The sequence below is a fragment of the Podarcis raffonei genome, chromosome 12 (assembly GCF_027172205.1).
Source record: "Podarcis raffonei isolate rPodRaf1 chromosome 12, rPodRaf1.pri, whole genome shotgun sequence".
Classification (NCBI taxonomy): domain Eukaryota; kingdom Metazoa; phylum Chordata; class Lepidosauria; order Squamata; family Lacertidae; genus Podarcis; species Podarcis raffonei.
The window spans coordinates 47,095,076-47,123,047 of NC_070613.1; the positions used below are offsets into that span (position 1 = coordinate 47,095,076).

Here is a 27,972-nt window from a genome sequence, read left to right on the forward strand (position 1 = left end):
CTGGAGCCTTGGTCGCCTCCACCCACCCAGCGCCCGTTCCGTGTTCCTCTGCGGAGCCAATCGCAGGCCCTGCCCCGGACACCAGGGAAGCTTTTCTCTTGCGCTGCCATCCATGGCCCCAGGGAATCTGCCACCGCTGCCTTTGCGCCTCCATGTTCACCCCAGTGAATCCCCTGCGATTGTGAATATGCTGACCAAGGCCCCCTTTGGAATCTGAGGCCCGGGCCAAGTGGCCCATATGGTCCCCACCCCCCATCTGGGCCTGGTAGCAACCACCAAAACAGCTTAGATTCCTTCAACAGTTAATTGTGATGTTGGATGGCTGAGCACGCATTTCCCTGGTGAAATAGGATTCTCATCCCTATTATATATTTTTCATGGTAAAAGGTCAACTACATAACAACAACCAATTAGCAGCATTTCCTCACTTGGCATCTCATAGGTATATTATAGCCATGGATAACTAAATAAGGAGGCAGAATTAACTGTGCTTTATAATTGGGTTGGTTTTTGTTTACTCGCATAATGCAAAGTAAACTCTTCGTGCAATGAAGCTAGAAGTGTGGGGAAGAAAACGACATTTTAACTTATGTGGGATAACTGTTGTTTTTGTAGCCTTCCCCACATCTATAGTGCTTTTAAGTTATCTCGTTCATTACTGGCTTTTATGGTACGATATTGTTCAAGCGTTAATGACTTGAATGAAGACGTCTTTCATCTGCAATCAAAGGTTGGCAATTCTGCATGTTTCCATTTTTGTCTTGCTTGTTACCATTTGGGGATGGTTAGCAGGATCAATCTTTTAAGCACAGCGATTCTAGTACAATGGAATGGTTACCTGAAATAGCATTTCCATAGCTAATTCTGCTATAAGTCAACCTGACACTAAAGGGTATCGCAAAGACCACAAAAAGGAAAGGTAATAAATAAGACATTGAACAAATGCTAATTGGGCTCTTTTTGTTTTATTTTTACTGCTAGATGTGTCTGACTCTGGATCATGGAGCTAAATTACCGTGAATGTTCAAACTATGAAAGTTAGTGATTTAATTTCTACAGCCCACCAATTAGGGACTATGCTAGTAGTGAAAATAGCATACAAAACTTATCATTGGAGAAGTTGCTTGCAGACATGGGTATGTTAGTCTAGGTGCATTCAAGAATGTGTTTATTAATATAAATTCACATTAAAGTACTGAAGAATTTTCATGAGGATTTTTAAAAAATGTGCAGAAATATGGAGAACGGAATTTAAGACTGGAAAAAGGAGAAACTAAAAGCACTGAAATTGACAGATCCTTCAATCCCCAGTGATGACTCATGTTGTCTCTACACAGAGGCAGCTAGTGAGCGCACTGTAGAATTGCAAACTAGCACATATTATTAGTTCTGAGATGCTTGAGTAAATGTAGTACACACGACTGTAGAGCTAGTTTCAAGTATTCATTATACCAACAAGATACAGTGGTGCCCCGCAAGACGAATGCCTCGCAAGACAGAAAACTTGCTAGACGAAAGGGTTTTCCGTTTTTTGAGCTGCTTCGCAAGACGAATTTCCCTATGGGCTTGCTTCGCAAGACGAAAACGTCTTGCAAGTTTGTTTCCTTTTTCTTAACACCGTTAATACAGTTGCGACTTGACTTCGAGGAGCAACTCATAGAACGCAGTGTACATAGTAGCCTTTTTTGAGGTTTTTAAAGACTTTGGTGATTTTTGAAGCTTTTCCAAAACTTCTTTTGCAGCCATTTGGTAAGTTAAGCTTTTAAAACTTTTTTGGGGGGTTTTGGATTTTGGGTTGGGGTGTTTGCAATTCAAGGACTTGGTGTTGGGGAGGGGTTTGCAAGAATCTGGAAGCTTGTGTGTTTTTTTCCTGCATTTTTATGATTTTTTTTGTGACCATTGGGTCACTCTGCTGTTTTTTAAAAAAAATTCTGGATTTGAATTTCTGTGTGCTGGGTGACTGGGGGAACAGTTGGGGAGGGGTTTGCAAGAATCTGGAAGCTTGTGGTTTTTTTCCTGCATTTTTATGATTTTCTGTGACCATTGGGCCACTCTGCTGTTTTTTAAAAAAAATTCTGGATTTGAATTTCTGTGTGCTGGGTGGCTGGGGGAACAGTTGGGGAGGGGTTTGCAAGAATCTGGAAGCTTGTGGTTTTTTTCCTGCATTTTTATGATTTTCTGTGACCATTGGGCCACTCTGCTGTTTTAAAAAAAATTTATGGGTTTGAATTTTGAAATGCTCTTTACAGTATGTGTGACTTTAAAGAGCACTTAATAAACTCTTGTTGTACCAAATTTGGATTTGTTTGGACTTTTTTTGACCATAGGAACGCATTAATTGATTTTCAATGCATTCCTATGGGATTTCGTGCTTTGCAAGATGAAAAATTCGCTAGACGAAAAAATAATCGCGGAACGAATTAATTTCGTCTTGCGAGGCACCACTGTATTTTCAGACACAGCGGTGATTTGCAGAGGACCTTTAAACTGGGAAGTAGTCCTTCATCCTCAATGCATCTTGTTGAAGCTAAAGTTCATTCTTAATTTACAACATTTTGTACTCACATTTTGCCGTCATTTTATCCTACTTAGTTTAAGCATTACTAAGCCACCCCACCTTACCCTTTCCTAGCATTGTTTCCACAGCAATCAATGCCCAATAAAAAGTTTTATTTCTTCGGAATTTCACTGTGTGCTCCCCTTGACTTAATTTTGTCTCTAAATCCCACTACCTCTCCATCCAATATTTGCCCTCCTTTCTTCACAACTTAGCCCTCAGTTTGCCAAACTTGGCAGCTTGCCTCTCCTTATCTTCCTTCCTAAACCCAGTCTTCCATCCTCTTGATCCTATTTGCCTTTGAGCTTCCCGTCGTTTGTCAACAGCTTTTCATAATGGAATAAAACAAATGCAATATTTCATAGACGCTTTAGCTTTACTCCAAACCCTCCAAATCACGGGACGGAATCCAGAGGGCTGCTAGGGGTGTCTGCAGGGGGGTGCTGGAATTGACAGTTTCACAACAGCTGTTGCATGGAGGCATCAATCCTATACAGTGCAAGGAGGCATCAATCCTGTGATGTGCTGCTTCAGGAATGGCGTGTCAGGCAAGAAGAAGAGTTGGTAAAGTCTCCTGGGAAGACAAAAGTGGCAGTCAGGTTGCGTCTTGACATGGGTTTTCCTGCTTAATGCCTGCCTTTTCTTCCTGCCTATTCCCTGCCCCCTGACACCCCCCAAATCATCCTGGGCCATACAGTCTGTCCTACAGCAGTCAGTGGCTGTCCCTCAACCCACCTCAACCCTTTAATCCCTTCAAATACACCCAGTTTGGCTTGGGACTCAGCCAAATCTGGTGCACAGCCCCAATTAATATGTTGTTGTTGTTGTTCTTGTTAATATCCCACCTTTTCCCCCAACTGGGACTCAAGGTGGCCTACAGAAAGTAAAACAACAGATGAAAGGCATAAAGCTAAAAACAAATAAAAGGTGATAGTTTAATTACAGTAAGAGTATTAAACCAATGTAAAAACAAATATGTTAATATGCAGGTTGTAAAAACAGCACAGCACTATTAAAAGTCCTTTTCTTAAAACAAAAGTCATTTCTCAAAAGCCCATTGGAATGAAACAGTCTTCAGCTGCTGACAGAAGCATGAGAAGAAGGAAGCCAGTCTGGGTTTTCTAGAAAGGTCCAGCATAACCAGCAGGGACACAGTCTCCCTGTCCAATTCGCAATGTAAGTCATCCACCAAGGTGGTCAAAGCCATCCCTGCCCCACAACCAGGCTGAAACAGGATTGAACTGGATCTAGATAATCCATCTGTCTGTCTGTCTGTCTGTCTGTCTATCTATCATCTATCATCTATCTATCTATCTATCTATCTATCATCTATCTATCTATATCTATATATCTATCATCTATCATCTATCTATCTATCATCTATCTATCTATCTATCTATCATCTATCATCTATCATCTATCTATCTATCTATCTATCTATCTATCTAATCTATCTATCATCTATCTATCTATCTATCTATCATCTATCTATCTATCTATCTATCTATCTATCATCTATCTATCTATCTAATCTATCATCTATCTATCTATCTATCTATTTTGTATACCACCCTTCATCTGAAGATCACAGGGTGGTTCACAATATAAAAATTCAGAAACCCTGGGAGCTGAGATGCCACTACACATTCTAGTACCTTGCCCAGAAATTAAATGTTGGAGGCTGGACAATAATTATCCAGTAAGGTGGGATTCAGAGAGGGCTTTTCAGTAGAGGTCTTATAACTGCCCCATTTATTTATATGCATTGTTGTATGTAACTGTAAATGTTGTATGCTAGTTACTTTAGGAAACCTGGAATGCATATGTGTAAAGTATGCATATAATAGGATATTTATAGTGTGCATAAGATGCATAATTGTTAGTGGTTTTAGTGGAACTGATAAAAATAAAATTTTATTATTTGTGAGATCAGAGGGCAAGATGGGAATTGGAAAGAATGCATGCAGATATGATCAACTTTGAGATTTTCAGAAAATTCCATCCCTACCAGAAAAACATCACTGTTTTCAAATAGTTCAAGAGCCTATTACATAAGCTCATTTGCAACCGTTCTCTCATCACAATTGCAATGTTTAATTTCTTTGTCATCTATTATATCAGGTCTCTCAAAATCATGGACTGTTGTCCTTATTTCTCCCTGAAGGGGAAATTTTGCTTTGTCTGTAGCTGTTCAATTCCCCTCCTCCTCTACCACCAGCCAGATATGTTGTTATGTTAAGCAATCAAGCATTTCTACATGGTTTCTCTCAGCTCAGTCGTCCCCAGATAACACAAATGGACAGCGCTGTACATCAATCTTAAGCACAACAAACAAGCCAAGAAAATGTCGTGATGAATTTGGAGCTTGGTAGATTGGTTTTTAATTGAGTTTATTTTAAAAGAATTAAAAACCAAAGTGTATCTCCCCACCCCCTCTCTCTCACACACACACTTACACACTTCAAATGCTTACACTATACTGCTAATGCAATGGGAGCAGGTGGCTGATACATACATAATATGGTTGTGTCTACTAATACTCTAATTCAGAATCTCTTGAGGGGATTAATATCTAGACTCTTCAAAATGATATATTGTCAAAATCTGATTGGCAGCATCTCAGTTCATCTCCCCAAAGAAATTGTGTTATCTTTTTTGCCAAGCTTCTTCCTTTGTATTGTTTTTCCTTCCCACCTAGAAAACTTTAAAATCATTTGAGGTACACATCTCTAGTAAATCAGGAACCCAAATAAAATAACTTATTTTAAGGCTATAAGGTCAAGCCTCAAGATTTAACTAGCTTTTTAGGGTGCCTTTATGGTACAATACTTTAGGTTCTCTACAGATAAAGCAAAATTCAGCACTGAATGGTTATTGCTGAATGGACGCAACCCACCAGTCAATCTTCCATGCTCTTGACCGGCTCCCATTCATGTTAATGGGGCTAATGGAGAGAACATATTAGTGGATTGTGTCCTTTGTGTGTGTTGTTTGTTTCTTTGTTTTTACATGAGATTTTTGTGGTATCTGGTGACATTTCCCCCTTGATAAATGTTCTGGGTATTATCCAATGTTAGTCATATTTAGAGTAGTTGCCATCTGTATCTTAATCTAATTTAAACAGATCTTAGTCAAGGAGTTGTAGTTTTGTAGGTGAAGTAGGAACAAAGCAGTCCCATAGTTTTTTGATATCTGCAGTCCCCTACATCAAGGAGGGGAGCCTGCAGACCTCCGCTTATTGATAGACAACAACTCCCACCATCTCTTACAATTGACTATGATTGTAAGGGACCGAGGGTAGTTGTAGTTCAACAACAACTGGAGGACCTATGGTTCCCGGTCACTGTCCTATATCTTTAGGGCAGATGAAAATTGAACATCATCTTGTCATGGAAATGCAGAATTTAGGAAGGCTTTACCTTGTGGTTTTTATGTCTGTTATTCTGGTGTTATAGGCATCAGAGGTATCCAGAAACAATGTTGGCAACCCTAAGAGATGCCCTTACCATGAGGTTTCTTTCTTTCTTTCTTTTTAAATATATTTATTAAGATTTTCAAATTTAATACAATACAAAAAAACATAAAGTCAAAAAGAAAAACAAAAAGCAGAAAAAATTAAAAACACATAAAGTTCACAAAATCTATTTTTCAATAACATATTTCCCTGACCTCCTCATACCCCCCTTTCTTGTATTCCAATTCAAATTGTTAATTCAGCAAATCCTTATCCATAATTTTTAACCTATTTCTTCCCACCAGCTTTACCCCTTCAATCATGTGCCTTTCTATAGTACACTACCCCCACAGTTCCTCTTTCTACCTCTCATTCTGTAGCTAGTTATTCTCCATAATCCATTCTGTTCTGCAAACACAAGTGCAATCCACCAATTGACTTTCTAAACAGAAAAAAATCATTCACATGTAGCATTAACTGTGTCCCTTAGCTCAGATAACACAGAATTGACCTCAGTCGGTAGGCACCAGCTGAGCTTTCAACTTCAGAAATGAGAATAATCTATTAATGCGCCACAGAGTTTGTTGTAGGTGGCTCTAACCTGCTCTGTCAGGGGTGGGCAATCTATGGACCTCCAGATTTTGCTGGACTACAGATCCCATAATCCCATAAACCATTGGCTGTGCTGTCTGGGGCTGATGGAAGTTGGAGTTCAGCAACATCTGCAGGACCATAGGTTCCCCATGAGTGCTATGCACTCATTTTGGTTTAGAAATGAAGACATCAAACAGCCCAAGACTGCCTCACAAGCGGATTTCCTAGAAACGCTCACAGCCCACAAGGCTGAACTTGGGTTTTCCCCAAAGCAGGGCAGGTTTTGTCAATTTCCCTCTCAGCATCCTGCTGTATAAGTCTAGTTACCGTGCTTCTGTTCCGCATTTCATGCAGTCTTCTGGACATGTAGTACTAAAACTTCAGTATTATTATTAAGCAGCCTGTGCGTTTTGTTAAATAAATAAATGAAATGAATGCCAAGCTCAAAAGCACTACTCTTTAGATCATGGCCAGGTCCTTGCTGTACCTGGTAGGAGCAGATGTGTCAACTTTTCGTTTCCTCAAGATACTTCACGGGCCTTTGGGGCTTAAGAGTGCCAATTACCTGTGAAATAACAGATGGCCTCTTTGATTAGCCCAGATGAGTAAAAACACAATTGCCCCTAACAAAGGATTGTGATTAGTTTAGTTACACAACAATAGAAAAAACCCATAACAGCTGTACTTAGAAACAAATGAAGGGTTTATTTATTTATTTTACTTCATTATCTTCTTTCATCATCACACAATGCCATCTTAATATTAGGACCACAAATTGTACAGGTTCCTTTTCACTTCTTTTTGGCAAATCACTTTTTGCAATTAAAGGAATGGATTAATAATTGCTCCCCAAAGGAGCAGTAATAAAGGCTTAGTGCGGGTTTACATATAATTATTGCATTTGTTCCAAAAGTCTTAGCATAAATCATTAAACATATGTTTTAACTAATTTCTTTTTAAGTAATCTTCCTCTTAAAAGGATTTTCTTTCTTCCTCTTTTGTATGTCATTCATTTGGTGGTTCTGTGCATTTCTTTCTTCTTCTTTTTTTGGTATGCCTGATAATGACTATAGTAAAATTTGTTAACGGTGTACGAAGGTGTGTTGCTTCATCAAAGACTTTCCAAGGATGGGCTTTTCTGCAGGCATAAGCAAAAGATAAATAATAAAAGAACATGCTCCTGCATTAGACACTAATACAGTTGAATGCATTAGTGCAAGGTCTGAATACATTCATGAAAGATGACATGTAACCTCCCCCCCCCCCCGGTTCAACCCTTTTCCAGTATCCCTCATGCGCGCTTCCATGCTTGCAATTTGTGCAGCTTGTGGACCGTTCTAGCAGAGGGGCGTTCCACCCAGTTTGGGCAGCATCTTCCATGTGCTTTGACATAATCACATTATGCAACGTCAGCTGAACTGAGAAAAATGACTGCAGACAAAGTTCCAATATCTGTTCCTGAACAAGTTGTGTCTTCTGTTTTAGAGGCAGAACACAATGGTGCCATTAGGGTTGCGCTCGGAGGCAAAGCTTTGGACATCTGTAGCCCATATTTGCAGGGAGTGGGGGATGACATGTTCCTGCTCCCTTAGCTGGTTGCCCAGATTACTTCCAATCTCTCACTAAAGTCACTGCTTGGAGCCACAGCTTTAATTTTCAAAGGCAAACATGTTGGTGCAAGAAGAAAATATAGAAGGGAGAATTACTGGATGCCAAGATCCACGTTTGGGGCAAATACTCTTTGGTGAGAACCCTAGCAGAGATTTAAAGTCACAAAAGTAAAGTATGCAGCAAAGATTGCTGTTTGAAAAGTTTTTATTCCTTTCCAGATGCAATTTTGTCAGGCTTAGCTGTACTTTTGACATGTGTCAGTGCCTACAGAAAGAAAACAGAGCCACTTTCCCAGTAAAAAGCAGGCCTTGCTAAATGGACAAAGCAACAGGGTGGAAAGGGAGGTAGGGAATCACACAACAGTCATGGGACTAAATCCACATTGCAGTTCCACAAATCTTATTATTTAGAACTAAACCTTAACTTGCTAAGCTTTATTAAAATGGTCTTGCACACAAACACTTCTCTTTACTTATTCATCCCTTGTCCAAGTATCTGAAGCTAATTTGTCATGTTGACATAGAGAGAACCAGGATTATTCAACATTGCACAGCAAGTGAATAATACTCAGTAAAAGCCAAGGAGATAAGTTGGTCTGATATTTACATTTATTTGGGATTCTCCCGATTGATCAAATTTTCAAAATGAACTACAGCATTTGAGGTACAATAACTAAAATAGAGCATACATTTATAATTTGAGAATGAATCAATTCATGGAAATTATACCTTCCCATTTTTAGCTGCAGCATCTCATTTCCTCTCGTCGTATTTCTAATGGTGTACAAACTATTGTGCTGTATAAAATAGGAATTATTTATGACCAGGCCATTGACTTATGATCCGTTGTTTTTTAGAAGGGAATAGCTTCCTTTGACATTAACCCTGGAGCTCAAGGTTGAGATAAATAAAGAGCATTCCCAATGTAGGGGAGGCCATAATAAACCTTTTTTATGAAATGTCAGAAAGACACACCAGTACAATACCCTCCTTTTCTCTATATGTTGGTCACACAGCCCTCCAAGGCAGAATAAGTCATATTTTGAGTTCACTTTATTTCCCCGCCTCTTCTGGCTATATTGAGTGCATGATTATAGGAAAGGCAGTAAAGTGCTTCCATTAAAAAGAGGCTTAACCTGCGAGACAGAGGTCAAGGCACAACCTTAATCTCCATGACACAACTGTTGTATATGTGAATTCATCTATCCATCCATCTTGCTTGCAGTCGGAGCACAGGTTGTAATCATTTCACAGGATAGTGGTGTAGGAGGTTGGAATCAGAGATTTTCCATTCCAGATGACACAAAAAGATTAAAAAGAAAAAGTCCACTGTTCCTGCTCCAGAAAATAGCCCTGTAGTCTCTGCCATTCCCCCCCCCCAACTAGGATTGGAGATAGGATCATACAACAAAAGTTATTTGTCTTTGTAAAGGAGATTATAAAACAGCAGAATATTGGTGTGGTTTTTTTCTGTGGTTCCTAGTTAGGTGGCGATTTGGGAGTGATTTTATTTTCTAAGGCTTCATTAGTAATTCATGCACTGGAATGACACAATAAGAGCTGCTTAGCATTCAAATGTCTGAAGCATAAGGCATGTATAAAGATAAATATTTTTAAAAATAAATATTGTAAAGCATTTATAAAATTGTGCAGTCAGGCAGGGTTAGTATGCTATACAGTGGTACCTTGGTTCTCAAACGCCTAGGTACTCAAACTACTTGAACCCAAACACTGCAAACGCGGAAGTAAGTGTTCCGGTTTGCGAACTTTTTTCAGATGCCGAACATGCTCCGTTTTGTGTGTTACGCTTCCGTTTTGAGTATTACGCTGAGGTCTGTCTGTTTTTGCTATTTATTTTCCGTTTTTGCAACTCTTTTTTGTTTTTGTGACTGTGTGGAACCCAGTTCAGCTATTGATTGATTGATTGTGTGACTGCAGTTTATTGCTTTCATTTTATGGCCCAATGGTCTGGTTAGATAGTAAAAATTTGTGTTAAATTGCTGTTTTAGGGGTTGTTTTTAAAAGTCTGGAACGGATTAATCCATTTTGCATTACTTTCTATGGGAAAGCGCATCTTGGTTTTGGAGTGCTTTGGTTTTTGGAACAGACTTCCAGAACGGATTAAGTTTGAGAACCAAGGTACCACTGTACTGGCTGCTTGTGGTGCATGATGTCATAGGCACTGGTCAATAGATACTTATGTTGATACTCAAACATCAGCAGTCCACACAGCATTGCAATGAAACAGAAAATGAAGCAAGAGCTGACTGGGTGGAAGAGAATCGCATTTCCCCAGAAATAAAAATTACTGCTTGAATGCAAAGAAGATGCAATTTTGCCATCTCAGGAGAACAACTGCAGGGAGAGACATTTGTATCCCCCCACAACAGCTGAGTAATAACTACACATCCATCACACAATAAAACAATTGCCTAGAAATGCTCTCAGTGTTCAACGTGACTGATGTTCTTTCCAAGAGTAAATAGCTGTTAAGAAAAGAATAATTCAAAGGAAAACTTTTTTTTTTAATATCCATTTCAGTTACCTTGAAGAAGCAAATCTGGTTGTTCAACTGAAATCCTAGTGAGGATGAAAGATTTATTGCAGATTTCATGATTCTACGCCACTTCATATTTATCGATTGCATTATTAGATGGCTTTCACGTTAAAGTTTCCCTTTGTGTAAACAAGTGGGGGGGGGGAGCAGTGTCATGTCAGAAGGCTCCAGTCTGAGCTATGTAAGTTTATCTGAATATCACAAGCAAGCCTGCGTATGCACACATCCATCCTATAAAGTAAGGAACCAAGGATTCATTAATCCCAAATGGAATGTCTGTAAGGTCCTAATGTTCAGGTTCTGATGTTTCAAAATCACAAAATAGTGCTTCTCATCAACCGACCTGGACCCTGTGAACATCATCGGAACGTCTGGAGGGTGACAACATGAGAACGGGCCTTTTCTGCAGTAGCTCCCCGTTTATGGAACGCTCTCCCCAGGGAGGCTTGCCTGGTACCTTCATTATACATATTTAGGCGCCAGGTGAAAATATTCTTCTTCAATCCGGCTTTTGGCTAATGAACATTCTATGTCCTTTTAAATGTCTTTGTTGGGAGGTGTGTATTGGTGTTTTGTTTTGTTTGTGTTTTTGTTATTATGTATTTTGTGTTTTCATTTTGTATTTTTATGCAAATTTCTTTGAATATAAACAGTATTGTATGCAATTTTGCCTAGCGTATACATGACTTGGCTGGACAACCACATTGCAAAAATTCAAGGAAAGGCAAATTTCAAGGGATGGTTGTGTTTTGCCTTGTGTATTATTTTGGTGTGAATTCAGTAAAGCGGCCTTTAAATGTGAACTGAATTGAACTGGATTTCTGCCCCATCTCTTCATCCAACCTTTTATCCACAACAAGACAATACCAATGCAACATTTCACAACAATGCCTTGTCAGCACAGCATGCTAGTAAAAGGACCCCTGACAGTTAAGTCCAGTCGCAAACGACTCTGGGGTTGTGGTGCTCTTCTTGCTTTACAGGCTGAGGGAGCCGGTGTTTGTCCGCTTCTGCAGACAGTTTTTCTGGGTCATGTGGCCAGCATGACTAAGCCGCTTCTGACGAAGCTAGAGCAGCGCACGGAAACGCCATTTACCTTCCCGCCAGAGTGGTACCTATTTATCTACTTGCACTGCGTGCTTTCGAACTGCTAGGTTGACAGGAGCTGGGACCGAACAATGGGAGCTCACCCCGTCACGGGGCCTCGAACCGCCGACCTTCTGATCGGCAAGTCCAAGTGGCACAGTGGTTTAAACCACAGCGCTAACTACCCACAAAATAAACCTGCATCTTAAACATAGAAGCAGTTGTGACAGAGTGTATTCAGAGGTACAAATATGTCTATTGTCTTCAGCAACCTATAGTCTATCTATCCTGGCCTGTGAAAACATACCAAAAGTCTCTCTTACTTTGTATGTGTACCCTGAATTTGTTGGGTGATCCAACCCATAAAATAGGATTTACACAGCCATAACATGGTAGTTCCCCCCTTCCTCTAATACAAGTTAATGGCTTATTTCATCTGTAGACAATCTGCATAATATAGGCAGATCTGCTTATGAGCTTCTCAGCTTCTTCTGATAGTCCCATCAGGGGCCCTGATGAAAGGGAGAAACCTTCAGATACAGATGGGGAATCATCCTTCATCTTTCATTCTGCAAACTGCCAGACAAACAGAAACCCCCATAGACAGGGGTGGGGGTTGCAAGAGTAGAACTGCAGCCCTTAACTGCAGTTTGATGTTCAGATGCAACTCCCACTGGGAACTGGTTCAAACAGATTTGCTAATGGTGAATAATTAAGAGCAAAATAAATAATCAATAATGCCCAGTACTTGTTGAGTCAATTGGGGTGGGGGATGGAATTCAATACTGTGAAGCATATTGGAAAGGATGGGAAGGAGGGTAGCAGTATCACATCAAGGGTTTCTTTTTTAACTGACTGGTCACTTTGGTGATTTTGATTGACAGGCAGCTTTTCAGGGGGTGGGGGGAAAGGTTAGGAGTCTCAGACCTGCCAGAAAGAGAGCTGTGAGTAGGTCACCCGTCCTCATTTTGAAGGCCAGAGAAGGCTGCAGGCAGAGCCTTTTCATCCACACTTCCCTGCTATTCTCTTTTCGTTCCTTTTCTACTTGAGCAGTTTTCAAAGGCCCCCAAATTGAGAGTAGAAAAGGTGGGAGAGACATTTCCAGATCTAGTAGTGAATTTAAAGGGGAAATGTGCAGGAGGGGGCGGAAACACCTTCAGGTTGCAACCTGTCAGTTTTTAACCTCAACTGCAAGTTGCCTCCTCCCATCACCTCCTTTTTACAATGGTGCATTTGCAGCTTTAGTTTTTTTGTCATAAAGAAAGAAACAAAATCATAAAGATGCGTTTTGAAGTATAAAAGGGAATTATTTACATAAAGGAGACATTTTACATCTGCTGGGTGATACGGTATTCCTTTAAAGTGAACGTGATGAAAGGCTCCTGAGCACGTTTGTCACATCTGAAGTCAGAGCGTTTTATCGCACATTGAATATATTAGATTTAATCACACGGAGACTTTGAATCTTGTGTCGGGTCATGGGCCCCTTATTTGCAAGGCCAGCTCTGATGCTTTGTTTATGAGCCCGAATGTGAACGTAGAGCTGAAGGGAGGTTTGAGCTTAAATCAGAGATCAGAGCATTCGGTGTGATAGGTAGCAAGTAGTGCAGAAATATTCTTGATGGCTGCAAATTTGTTTTAGGGCCCCCCACCCCTGAAATCAGAACAAATTAAAACTTGACATTATTGGGGCTTGCCTACACTACAGACTTAAAAGGGGTAGCTGCCATTCCCAGGAAAAACAAGGGTGTGTATGTTTAGGTCACAATGTGTGTGCCAGACATACAATTCACCATGGTAGGTATACACTGGTACATTTGTAAAGCCCCTCACACCTGCTAAACACCTGGACAGTGGGGTGTGGCAGGCTGGGCCACAGGGCTTCGCAACCCCCTGCGGGATTTACAATTTGGGGCACTGTAAATATTAAGCGGGATATCGTATTTTGGCAGCCAACTAAAAGGTTTGCAAGAAACCAACCAGAGAATAGAGAAAATACTCACCCAAGAAAAGACTGCTGGATAGGGTGAGCTGAGCAACCAGTGAAAACTTCATCAAGAATAAGCAGTTAACAAGCACAGAATAACTTTTTCATAGGTGTTTATGAAGCAGATGTTTATGTACACATGGTCTGCTGAACAATGACTACTCATGTGCAGGATCTGATTTAACATTCCAATATGGGGAAGAAATTCAGAGATGGGGGATGTTGATCAATTTGTAATGCAGCTAAGCATTTCAAGCAGGACATACTCGTATACTGAACCAAGTAATTATAAACTTGCATGTTACAAAGGAAGTTAGGCTGGCAGGGCTTTTTGGGTGGTGGCCCCACAATCTTGGAATACTGTCTCATGTTATATTAGGGAGTCCTCATCCATGGATATTTTTATACAAGCCTTAAAAACCATGTTACCTTGGCTTACATAAACTAATAGTTGCTGTGGCTCTGATTGTGTGGTCTGGTCTTGGTGGCTGTATTGCTAGTTTTAATAATATGGGTTTGTTTTGTTAAGATGCTTAAATGCTGTTTATTGTTTTCTTGTACTATAATGTGAACCACCTTGGGAAGAATTTTTATTCTAGAATTTTATTCTAGATTGTGCAGGAATTTATTAGATCAAAAAAATTCAGGGACCGCCACCAGAAATAAAGGGGAGACACCCCACCAAAAAAAACAAAAACAGTCCAATGAGAACTGTGTATGCTTAGTGTGTGAATAATGCTAAAGGACTGTTGCAAGGAATGGAAAACTGGGAGGGACACTGAGGGTCTTAAGCAAACATTCTCCACACTGTAACATTTTGTTGCAGGTCTCAGTAATCTTTTCCATAATTCTGCTGATTTCTGTTTTGTCAGGGCCCTAAGGCTTGAGATGCTGGTTGCAAGGCTCACACAACTGAATGTTCTTGCATATATTTTTAAATAGTTTTTATTAAAGATTTTCAAAAAAACAATCCCTAGAGCTAGATGTGAAGGAGAATGTTCTAGCTCAGCCATAATACCTAGTTTGTAATGCCCAGTGACTTTTTGTTTTCATCTGTTTTCCTTTGATCTAGGACACTGTTGGCATCTTCCTCCTTCAGACATAATGAACGATGCAGTGTTGGGGACCTGTCAGCTCCACTGGACCCTTTTGTTTTCTATTCATCATTATGTCTTAGTTGTCCTCTTTAATTTAGCCAGAGTTCAGTGTGGGGCACAGGATGGAAATCACTCGTTGCAGAAGACAATACCTTGGCTCTGTATGGAGATTTCACACATCCATTTATCATCATGTGTATATTTATACACAGTAGATGCAGCTGTTAGGATTAGAAAGAACATTTAAGGTAATGATTCCTATAGCTCATTCAGCGATTAATAGCTTATCTATGGTATAGACCGTTTCGCTCCATAAGGCGCACCTAGTTTTTAGAGGAGAAAAACAAGGAAAGAAATATTCTGAACGAAACAGTGGGTGCATGATTTTTTTGGTGCAGGCTGTAGCCATGGACATGCTATGTGATCTGATGGTGAATTTGGGGTAACCCAATGCAAAAATCCCTGAGGATCCATGGGCTTTTACCTCCCCCCTCCCAGGCAGTCTCCTTTATTGCTAGCGTCCCTTATCTTCCTCCCGATCGCTTACCGGTCAGCTGCTTCCTTTCAACACCCCCTTCCCTCTTGTTTGCCTTAGTGTCTTTTCCTTAGCTGGAGCATTTTTTTGCCCCTCCTTTTCTTCTAATTTCTCTCCTCATTACTTTAGTCTTCCTGTCTCCTCTCCTTGCAAGTTTGCTGTCTTTACCTCCCCGCTCCCAGGCAGCCTCCTTTATTGCTAGCGTCCCTTATCTTGCTCCTGATCGCTTGCTGATCAGTGGCTTTGTTTCAACACCCACTTCCCTCTTTCAAAAAACAAAAAAACAAAACAAAAAGCATGATTTGCTTTTCTCCCCTGGGCAATTCAGCTCCAGGGACCACACATTCTCTCCATAAGACACACAGACATTTCCCCTTACTTTTTAGGAAGAAAAAAGTGTGTCTTATGGAGCAAAAAATACAGTATTTTAAGGCCAGCATAAGCAATGCCCTTCTGATGTTGCTGAACAACTGCTCCCAGAATTCCTGACTGTTGGCTATGCTGGCTGGGACTTGTGGGAGTTGGAGTGCAACAAATCTGCAGGGCCACAAGTTGCTTACCTTTGCATTAAGCAGCTGCTATTATTATTTTAATACCTCTGTCTCCTTCGGTCCCATACATAACATCAAAAAGAGGTCTCTAATCGTCTCTGACATTAGCTTTGAGGAACAAAGCACTTCCCTGTTGCACATGTGGATAGTCCAACCTTTGAGCTGCTTAGTCAGAGAATGTACCCTTCACCCCACGTTAGGAAAGCTGGGTCGTACAAGCAGATGAACAGATCCCATTTACACAAAAACAGAGATTAAAATGCAAATTGATTTCCACATTTTTAATCCTTCTTCCAAATATGTACACGATCCATTTGATCTGGGAAGTCAAAACCAGTTGACTGAAGCCCTCATTTGTCCATAGTCACCCTTGCATTAGTTGAGGCGAATTGCAGTGCATTTGCTTCTGTAGCTCATAGAAACTATTCCCTCTTTTAATCTTGTTCACATGAAGATTTGTGTAATCTCAGATGGATTTTATCTGTTGGAAATGCAGTTATGAGCTGAAATGCATAATGATACTCTTTTTTTCTTTTGTTTGCTATTAATGGAGATAGTCTCTCCCCCCTTCTTCTTGAGAACTATATTTTTGTATTGTGTTTGCTGTTCCAAAAAACTGGTAGTATACCCACCCAAGAGGGCAGATTCCAAATGCTGAAATATTTATGATTTCAAAATTGTTGCACCTGGTTTTTCCTTCCTTTTTGTGTGCAAAGCATTAAAACTAATTAATGTCATTCTTTATTTCCTTTATTTCCATTTCTGGCTTTCTGTTTTCAGCAAAATTGTGCCATTTGCATGAGAAAAATGTCACAGTATGAGAAAGCTGAAAGCTGTGGGGTGGGGGGGATATATGTGGGAAATAAACATCATTTCTGCTTTCACAGATATGTACGCCGGCTCCCTCGGCCAATAAAGTGAGATGAGCGCCGCAACCCCAGAGTTGGCCACAACTGGACCTAATGGTCAGGGGTCCATTTACCTTTAAATTTCACAATGCAATTCTCCAGCCAAGTGATTTGCACAAATATGCATATACTAGGATCAAGTGTTCATAAAAGCATGTGTTGGTGAAAAATAACATACAAAAATGCAGTAGTTTGTGGAGAAATAATATTTTCAAAAATATGTATAAGGCAAAACTGCATACAAATACATGCATATTAGAAGAAATTCACACTAAACTGCTAGTTTAGTAAAAAATAAAAATGCAAACTGAATCAGAACTGGGGAGAACTAAGTTTAATATTGGACAAATGAGAAACTGAGAGAAACCCGGATTCACAGATTTGCCCATCCTTAATCCCAGTTATAGGTTTGCAGCCCTAGAAAAGCCATGCTTACGTTGCTTTACTAGCATTTGATCAATTTTGGTGTAGCCTTGCAAGTCTTTTCTTCCCTTCCAATCTGCTTTGTTTTCTTTCTTCATCCCGTTCTGTATTACTTTCAAAAGTAACTTCACTTTTAATATTTTACCCAAAAGGATCTATGTCTGCTCAACTGAATGACTTCACTTATATTTATAAGCTATAAAGCCAGAGTAGGATTTGACCCAAAGGATCTTACTCAGTTTATTTCATGGAGTTTTAAGTAAGGTTCATGACCGTTAAGTGGTCTGGTTTTTTCAGCTGTTGGCAGAAGAAAGACTGACATTTCCAACCAAAATGTCTCATGGTTCTTATTTGTGCACAAGCCTGTTCTTGCCTCTCAGAAATCAATAAATTATCCAACTCCTATTTAAATACAATAAAAACTAGCACAGCAACTTATACATTATTACATAGTGCAAGTTGACAGTAGTTGCTTAAATGCTAGAGGCAGTCATGCATTGGGAATAGTAAATACATGCACATAAATGGCAGTGGGCTCTTAGATATAGATACTGTATTCCTAATAGTGATTAATATAGAATGGTATGCTGGGTTGTTCACATGTATTGAAAAATTAATCTGTCTTTTGGAGGCAAAAGCCAAGCAACACTACAGGTTAGTGCATGTTAATAGCTGGCTATATTTTGATGGTCACCACAAGGCATCTGTGGCAGGAATAAACAGGGAAAAGCCTGATATAACTATAACCCGTCTCTCCTCAAAGTGAAGCTACTTAGTTAGTAAATTCATGTCTAAGGCTTTAGAATGTTTATTCACAAGGTTCACAAGGTTGTATGTATTAGTACAATCCTCCTTTTTGCACATTTAAAGCAAGGATGGGGAACCTCAACTTTCTGGCCCCCAGGACTGCCCTCAAGCCACACCCCTTCTTCCCTGGCCACACCCCTCCACTGTAGGCTTGCCATATGTCTGGAAAATTCCAGACATGTATGGAAATCGGTTGCCTAAAATAGTGTCCAGGGTTGTCCGTCCCCCCAGGGTTTTTCTCCAGGGTTTTTTTTTTGCGGGGCGCATGGCGAGAGCTCCAGCCACCCATGGCGCTGCTGCTGTTGGCATTGGCTGCTGCCTCCCTTGCTTGGCTGTGCACGGCCACCCCATCTAGGCACTGCTTCTCCAGGGCGCAGTTGTCCCAGCACAGTGTCCTGAGCGTGGTGGGCTCTTGCCACAGCCGCAGTGCCAGCACCTGGCACGCCTTTCCGAGGGGCCTAGACCCGCTGTTTACATCTTCGAGCCTGCCCTCCTGGCTACAAGGTGTGAGCATTCCTGCGCAACAACTCCCACTGTCTCCTGCAGGTAAAAGGGAGGCAACATGGGCTTGTGTGCAAGCATGTGTATGTTATTCCGGAATCGGAAGCAAAAGCATCGCTTTCACTCTCCATGAACTCTGTGATCAAGGGAGGCTGGGTGGCCTCTAGCCCTAGCGGAATAGGCTCCCCCTACCCCCCCCCCACTCTTGGCTTGAGGTGACTCTATGGTTGCAGGAGGGTAGGCAGCGGTGCTTGTAGGCAGTGGTGGGAAGAGAAAGTAGGTTTGAAGGGGAGCCACAGAAAGCAGGGCAGCAGTGGCCAGAGGTGCACTAGTTATGGTAGCTAGCTGAGTTATTACACATAAGGGTTAACTTTTCCGTTTTAAAAAATCAACAATTTTGGGGGTTTCTGGATTTTTTCCTTTTTAAATATGGCAAGCCTACTCCGCTGGGTCTTTGTATCCTTGTTGAGTGTTTTGCCTAGGTAGAATGTGGCTCATACTTCTAAACTGCCTCGATGGAGGGCAGAGAGGCATGTGCGTCTGTGAATCATCTAGTCTGCTGTACAAAGGTTCATTGTACAAAGGTTCATATTCATTGGTCTGCCCCACAGGCCACCCCCAGAAGGTACCCTAGAAGGAAATGGTGGCCCTCAGGCTGAAAAATGCCTCCCACCCCTGCCTTTAAAGCCAGCTTGATGTGGACAGACCACGTCAGTGGTGGAATAAGTCTCTTAGATGACATCATCATCATCATCATCATCATTATTAATACCCCGCCCATCTGGCTGGACCTCCCCAGCCACTCTGGATGGCTCCCAACAGATTAAAAACAGAATAAAACATCAAACATTAAAAACTTCCATAAACAGGGTTGCTTGTGGAGAAATATATATATGGGGGGGTGAGCCCTGCCCCTTCTTTCTGTACATGAATAGGAATTCCTGCACAGGGACTATGCATATGCACCCCAGTACACATAGGATCTGAGTCAGGATGGATCTGATGGATTGAGCCGTCTACTTCCAGTCTGTGTCAGCTTCACATGTTCATAAGCCTGTTAAGTCCTGGTTTTGCATTCATTTGCATTTTTAAAAAAATATCTGAATGAAAATTCATATTGAAATACATCTATGAGGTGGTGGGAACGATGGCAGAGGTTTCCTCCTCTGCGAAAAGGACTCAAATGGACCACTTCCGTCTGTGGACTTCCCTTTCTGCTAATGGAGGGGAAGGTCTACAATGTCTAACTGCTCCTCAGCAGACCTCCTCAGGAACTTTGGGTTGCTCTCTTAATATTTAAAAGCCCTTCTTTGAAACTATTTACCTTCAGGATAACTCACTTTATGCACAAGATCAATGGAACATAAGTAAATATTATTTTATTTAAGTGAAAATGATGTCTTCCCTTAAGGAAATATTGAACCATTTTCACATTCACAACCAGTTTTAAAATGAAATTGAGAGCAGAAAGAGAGAAGGGAGATATCCAAATGAGAGTATTCTTTGTCACCATGTGTATAAATAGCTGTAAAGTGATAGCATAAGTGAATGTCTCGCCTCTTCCACAGGCAAATGGAGCTAATAAAAGTGGCAATCCTAGGAGACTTCCATCTACAAATCAAATTTGGTCCTCCTGCTTTCATAAACTCCTGGCATTTAATCAGTGGCGGAGTGCTGTTTATTGGTTTGGCTTGCAGTGCAGATGCCTTTGAGATCATCTCTTAAATAAGCTCCGAAGGAATTATAGTGGAGTGCATTGGAATAGCTTGCAAATGCCTTGAGTTGGAAGACAGGGAGAGAAGTTCTTATGAGAAATAAAAGGTATCAAGTGCCTAAAGATTGTTAACTTTTTTTTTTCAAGAGTTGGCTCTTCAGCCTGAAGTGGCAGGCTCTGCAGTAAAGCTCTTTGATAGATGCTGGTGGAGGCTTTCTGGATCTGGTTGCAATGACAAAAGATAACGGCTAGGATTCAAAGACCTGCATAGGCTTACACAGATTCCAGTGAAATGTTTGACACACAAAAACACTTCCACCCTGATTTATTTAGCTGCCTCCCAACTGTTCCCTTGGTTTCAGAAGCGGGTTTTCCCCCAATAAAAATAAGTCTAAAACCCCCGTGGCTTCATGAAACTAATGTAATTCTTCTTTGGATCCATGTGTTTTGGTGATAAGGATCTGAACACAACAGTCACCTGTAAGCTTTATATATTTCTTGAGTGCCTTCTGGAACTGCTCAGAGATCATTATGAATTGGTTGGGTTCATGCCAAGTACCAAAATTACCGGGTGGGTGGGAGGAGTGGTGATACTAATTCTCTGTAAGAAACATCAGACAGATGGTTATGAAAACCCTGCAGGGGTGGGGGATATGTGGTCTTGCAGATGTGGTCTGGCATTTTTATACCAGCATTGCCAAAAAATGTGCATGCATGAGGAGCACCCATCCCACAATAAACACCCTTGATGAATGGCTCCCAATCTGTATAATAAAGAGACCCAGCAGCAGAAATACTCAGTTGTCTGCTTCATTTTAATTCACATACCTTATTTTTTTAAAACTCACAGTTGGCAACTTGGTCAACTAAGTACGACGCAGGGACTCTGCAACCTATTTCGACAATTTCTGATTATGTTTCTTTTTAGTTGCTTGTAAGCCCAAAGAGGCCACATAGACCAGGATAGCTCCTTAACAAACAAACAAACAACAAACAAACAAACTTATTCATATCCTGTTCTTCTTCATCATCTCCTAGACAGAATCATGAATAAACTGCAGGACAACCTGGAGCAGATGATACCATGAAGAGAAGTTTACAAGTCCTCTATTGCCAACTGCTTAGTAAGTAGACAGTCATCTGAATACTTTGATATTCTCTCTCTATTTTAGGTGTACTTACTTTGGATATGAGTAATACTACTCTTGCCACCCCCCCTTCTCCCCCCTCTTAATGTTCATCAAAATTTATTGTATTTTTCCTTTGTTCATCTCACACAACCCACCTTATCCCTTTCTTCCCCTTTCTTGGGCTCAGGGTTAAGCTGTTAAATTGTGTTCTTTTAAGGGCAAGCTAGTGGTGATAGCAAATGGATGCCCCCATGTGTCTTAGAGTTGGATATCTGCCAATTTCTCTTATAGCAGTTGTCTGAACTACTAGGGACAACCTAGCCATGTTGCTAAATGCCTGGATGCTGCCAAATGCATGAATGCCTCTGATAACTGCTTAGAGGTTTTGATGATTAAGGGGTATATATAAAATAAATAAAACTGCGGCTGCAAATCGTAATTCCCATCTCCTCCATAGTGTTTAGAACATAACTGTGTGCTGTTTTCTTCTCCCCCCCTCGTTCTCAGTGATAAAAAGGGGAGGCAGTATAATGCCAGGCATAAGTGTCCGGTCCCAGCAAGGGTTGAGGTTGAGGTGGTGAGTGGTCTTTGGCACAGGACTTACAAACAAGGTGCCATCGGGAAAGGTGGAGTCACATCCAGTTCCTGGACAGAGGAGTGTCTAAGATTCTGACTAGAGCATTTCCTTCTGTGCTGTATAGAACTGTTGATTCAGCAGAATGGTGGCACAGTCATTGGTTCCTGCAGCACGGAAGTGATGGGGGCTTTATTAAGAGCATTGTCTTGAGTCTGAGGAAGATGGGAGTACATACTACATGCTCCAGTTTGGGTCTGAGAGCTGAGAACAGCAACTTCCCCAAAAGTTGTCTCCACCTCCCATGAGTTTACCTCCGAGGAAGATGGGAATGGGGCCTGAAAACACAATAGGATGCAGGTAAATTCTACCAGATGTTATGATGGGGGAGAACAGAGCCAGATGTGTATTTCTTACTTTTTGTAGCAGCTATACATCAGGTCACATTTCTAATTTTATTTTTATTTTTTTTCCAAAATATTTTTTATTGGTTTTCACACTTATCACATAAAAAAGATACAAGAGAAAAGAAAAACATTACAATACACAAAAACAAAGAAAAACACATAAAAAAGAATTTTCCAAATCCTAATTTCATTACATTGATAACTGACTTCCTCGAATCCCCTCTAACTGAATTTCATTATATCACCTATTTAGCAGTTCTCCAAATTCGTATATCTAATAATATTAACTTCTTTGACATTTCTAATTTTAAGGTGTCTCTTTGTTGCATGCAGGACTTGTTTTTGACCCTGAACTCTCAGATATAATCTACTAGTTTTATTGTTGTCATAGTAGCTGTACTTTGCATGTTTGAAAATGAAGAGTTTGTTTATCTTTAGAGCTGCTAAATAAAGTAAAATTAAAGGGGATAAATATGTACTCAGATCCTTTAGTTTAGTTTAGTTTAGTAGGTTTTATCTGTTGATAAACGTTTTATATCCAAACCTTGATTCATGTCATCAAATTACTTTCCGCAAGCTACATGCCATGCTATCTAATTCCATTAAAAGTTATTAGGTGTTTTAACTGCTATGGTTATTAGGAATTCTTTTGTGTTCATTTTTTACATAGTGGTGGAATGTTTCTAGTCAGCAGTAATCTATTTAGGGATTATGTATTTATGGAGCTATGGTATGGCAGAAAGTTATTTTCACATGTTCATAATTCACACAGTCTGAATAGATACATAGGATGTACTCATCTGTTTGCAAGTGAGGTTGAAAATCATTTCCGAAAAGAGGATTTCAAGTTAGTTTATGAGGGTCAATCCCAACCCATTTATGAAAGCAGCACAGATTAAGATGTTTTTCTATTTACTGTTATATTCATCACCACAAGATAATTTAATAGAGTTTGAGCTAATGAAAATATTACATCCCAAGCTAATGCTAATTCAAGCACTGGTGAATGCAGTACTTTCTATAATGCACCTAAAATTTACTTCATCTGCACATAAGTGATTAGTATATTATTATTACTGATGTAATTCACTTCATCTGAGCATAGCAAGCTGCTTTATTGGTTCACCTTGCTCAGTATTACCTGACTAAGCAGAGGCTTCTTCCTTGACTTCAAATAGGAGACATTCCTGGAGGTGCCAGGAATTAAAACTGGGACAGTCTACTTCCAAAGCAGATGCTCTGCCACTGAGCTTCAGCCTTTTCCCAACTGTACTTCGGATACATAGGCTACAAATCTTAGTCTTTGCGTTCATAAGCCAGAATCTACTTCAGCTGGTGCATGCATGCAGCTGGCAGGTTAGGGCAGGGATAGCAATAGAGTGCTGCAATTGTAGTGCCATTTACCTGGGAGAAAGCCCCAATGAATTCCGTAGGTCTCACTCTGAGTAGACACGGTAGGGGTTGCACTGGTAGGAGATCAAAAAGCAGAGATAAACAATGGATCACCCAGCAGCTCCTCAGTTCTGGCAGTCCCTTTCAGTTTTCTTTGCTTTTTGGTGGGTGAGCCTGCAAAACTGTCAACCAGGTAGAAGCAGGTTGTTGTCATGTGGTGATGCATATTGCACATGATGTGTATTATGTAGATGTAAGTCACAGACTGAAACATCCATTGATTTTTGCATGGCTTTTGAGAACAAGCTTCTAGGTTTCTAAAAAGTATTGGAAGCGGAATATAAAAGATGTGTCAGGCCTTTCTGTCAATGTCCCTGATTGCAAGATTTGCTTTGGGCTTTTATTGTATAAGCTTTTCAAGAACAGAAAAGAGATAAAAAACACAGAGATCCTCTCAGGGATTTCAGTGCCAAAAAAAAGTACTGATGTGTTGTCATATAAACAGTGAAAGTGGCGCAACTTGTTATTAAAATACAGCTTTTTCAAAAATGTGAATTTCAGCGCAGGTTGAGTGAATGAACAGGCTAATTTTTTTGTACTATCTGTACAATGGAGCAGAATTGTTTCATTCTATCTCTAAAGCTAGTCAGGGGGCGGGGAGAAGAATCTGTGCAGTATATTTGTTTGGAGCGATTGTAAAAGTGTTCTTTGTCCCTTACAGCAAAGAGATGATCTATATGTCTGTTTAATTTCCAATAAACTAGTTTGTTTATGCCTGCTAGGCAGACTTTCTACTTTAATGGGCTTGTTCCAATTGCTTTTCACACACTCCAGTTACCATTCATAAAGAGTAAGAACATATTAGACATGAATAGGGTTAGAAGGTTTTTATTCTGGAACTTTAATCCTCAAGGAAGCTGGCTCTGTGAAACACAGTCTCTCTCTCTCTCTCAGTAAAAAATGTTTACTGGGTTTTCTAAAACTGGTTACTAGTTCACATAAAATAACAGCTATAAAGATATCACCCTAGCCCATGATCTTGGCCACATTTATAGGAAAACCGAGGCCCATTTGATCAACATGTAATGTTAAATGATGCCAGAGTTCCAGTGAAAATGCTGCTATCAGAGTGGAGGAGAAATTTCAGTGAGAAATGTGGGCTTGATCTTTCTGCTGAGTGAGAGCAAGTTTCAGGATGGTGTCACAGCATTCTTCCATGAAAGATTCTCATAAATTTACCACCTCCCCACCTCCCCTCCTACTCATCTGCAGGAATACACATGGGTTCATGTGAGCATTACAATGGGCCGCAACAGGACATCTATACAGTCTTCCTATAACCCCATCCAATATGGCTTTGCACCAGATTCGCTCCAGGTTCATGCCCCTAGCTTAAAATTGGACCTGTTCACAGGGATTTGGGCATTGGCCAAGTTGGGTAGAGGCATCCATGGATCGCTGTTGGTCAGGATGCATGGCCCATAAGGACCCAAGGCTCTGAGGGTGGGGCATCAGGCAGGAAGGAAAAGCAGGCAGTGTTCGGGAAAACCCCATGTAGAGGCTCAGACCAACTTCCTGGGAGAAGGTAGAAGCCCACAACCACCTGGTACTCCCTCCTTCCTGGCACTCCATCCCTGAACAGGTACCTCACACAGGATTGATGCCTGTGTGCACCAGCTGTTGAGCCATCACACCTTCAGGTTGCTCCTTTGCAAGTGGCTTCCCTGCAGAGAACCTGCTTGCAAAGGGACACTCTACAATTGACCCCTCTGCTCTCGATCAGGAGAAGGGAAGGAGACAGATGTCCCTCTACCATTCCATGTACAGTAGCCAGCTGAACTGGTAACCAAATCTTAATTCAACGTTAGTGAAATGAGAGCATCTTTCACCACATAAAAGGCGATGTCACAACAGAGAGGAATGGTGGGGAGGGGCATTCAGGAAGAACAGTTAGGAGTTGCAGCTGTTGCTCCCCAGCACCGGCCACATGAGGCGGATGCCTCACTTTGCCTAATGATAGGGTTTCCCTGCATCCAGTTGTCAGGAATTCGTCCTACAGGGTCCAGTAGGACCCTGGCAGAGACACATGCCCGACTGGCATGTTCTCTCCCTCCGGGTCATTCATTCGGGAGCTTCAAAAGCTTTCTTCAGCCCGAACATCACAGCAACCAATGCCAACAGACACCGGCACACTTAGGGATCCGCAGAGTTTTCGTAGCTTGCGTAACAGACCTCAGCAACTCAGCATTTTGGCTAATCTACTTTATTTACATATAAACACACACGGAGCACTGCAGCATGGCTCCCTCTCTCTCTAGCATCAGACAGCAAAGAGAAAGAACAAAGGACAACTTCACGGAACACAGTAACACAAACATCCTGTCTCCGTCACTTCCCACTCTGTGGAGTCAAAACATACACTGTCATGTGATAGACAAAAATCCCATGACTGCAATCATGGAGCAGGAATTCTAACATCAGTGCCCTCCCAGCCATGCACATTTCTAGTTTGAAGCCTAACAGTAGCTAGGGTGGCAAGGCTCTGTTGTATCTATCAAATGGTAACTTAATTTTTTATTATTATTATTATTATTATTATTATTATTATTATTATTATTATTATCATCATCATCATCATCATTAAAAAGAATGCATCTATGAACTCTTATGGGGAGTTAGGCTGTTATTCTTAATCCTCAGTAAGCATGCACAGAATAGAAGCTGTACATTGGATTTTCAACATTTCTCTGGTAGATATACCTTCTATGCATAAATAAGAAGAATGGGGAGAGGGAAACCAAGATTTCAAAATAGGTACGTTGATTAACATTTTGAAACCACTACAAGGGCTTTTGTTGATAAGTGTCAATTAAAGTGAACATGTGTCTACAGCTTTCCTTCATTTGCCACCAGACACATATTATGCTACATTTGCTACTTTCATTAAGCGGCTGGCTTTGTAAGAAGAGTTTAAAAAACAACACACCCCTAATATGGTGATTAAGCCCTTCAGCTTGAAACATAATAATTCAGTATAGATGTTTGTTGTGCTTTCTTTCTCCATGGGTGGCTGAACTGAATGTATAATAGTGAATATTTTTTTTTGGGGGGGGAGACTTTAAGTGACTGTGAAATTAAGCTGCCATCCAGGTTCTTTGGAGTTAAGCAGGACTAAACAGTTGTGCAGTGTGAGGTGTTTGCGGGGAAAGCTTCGCATAGTGGGTTGGATCCAGACTTAACAGCACAAGCCTATGCATGTCTACTGGGAAGTAAGCCCCACTAAGTTTCTGTTAGACTTATTTTCAGAAAAAGTATATAGGATTGCAGCCTAGGATAGCTGACTTAGCTCCTATTGAAATCAGTGGGAAAAGCTAGTCATGACTTACATTCCATTAATTTAAATAAGAATTAAGTTCAACGAAGTTCTTCATCATTATTATTTATTGAACGTATATCCTGCCTTTCCTATCGAAGGACCCCAGGATGGCAAACACACCCTCATCCAAACAATAAAAAAATCTAAAAACAGTGAAAACATAGTTGAAAGCATCTAAAACAGTTATAGTTAAAATATTCTTAAAACAGTGAAAATATTCTCTCATCTCTGAATCCATATGTTAGTTGCATGAAGGAGGCATCACACAATTACTGAAGGGAAGAGTGGCTTCACTTAGATGTCCGCATTGATTGCATGCAGGCTTCTTCACTGCGGATGACTATAGTAATATGTGAATGACTGAAGGCAGTCCCACACAGCATGTCCAACACCAGCAATGGCACCGGTAATCATGTGATTCCCCCTTCATACTAATAACCAATCCAGTTCAATGTCTCACTCCAATCCAGTGTTTCACTGGCTTTAAAAAACAAAACAACATATAGCCAAGGAGGCCATGACTGCACACAGGGGAAGGGGCTGCTTAAACCTTTCTCCTCTCGAAGTTTAACAATTAAGCATTACCCCTGTGAAATTGCTCCCCCCCCCGCCCTGTGGGTCTTTATTGTTATGAGTTTGGGGTGTTAAGCTATATGCCAGACCCTTCTAATCCCTGGAGCAAGTGCTAAAAGCTAATCAAGTCTTCTTATTC

General features: G+C 40.7%; 1 protein-coding gene across 1 annotated transcript in view; it reads left to right on the forward strand.

The window, feature by feature from the left end:
• Positions 1 to 27,972, forward strand: part of TMEM108 (transmembrane protein 108) — a 182,864-nt gene that overhangs the window by 68,774 nt on the left and 86,118 nt on the right. The window contains exon 3 of the mRNA XM_053359255.1: positions 21,420 to 21,505. Coding sequence (XP_053215230.1) covers positions 21,466 to 21,505 — 40 coding nt within the window. The 5' untranslated portion in view covers positions 21,420 to 21,465. The remainder of the gene's footprint in view (positions 1 to 21,419; positions 21,506 to 27,972) is intronic.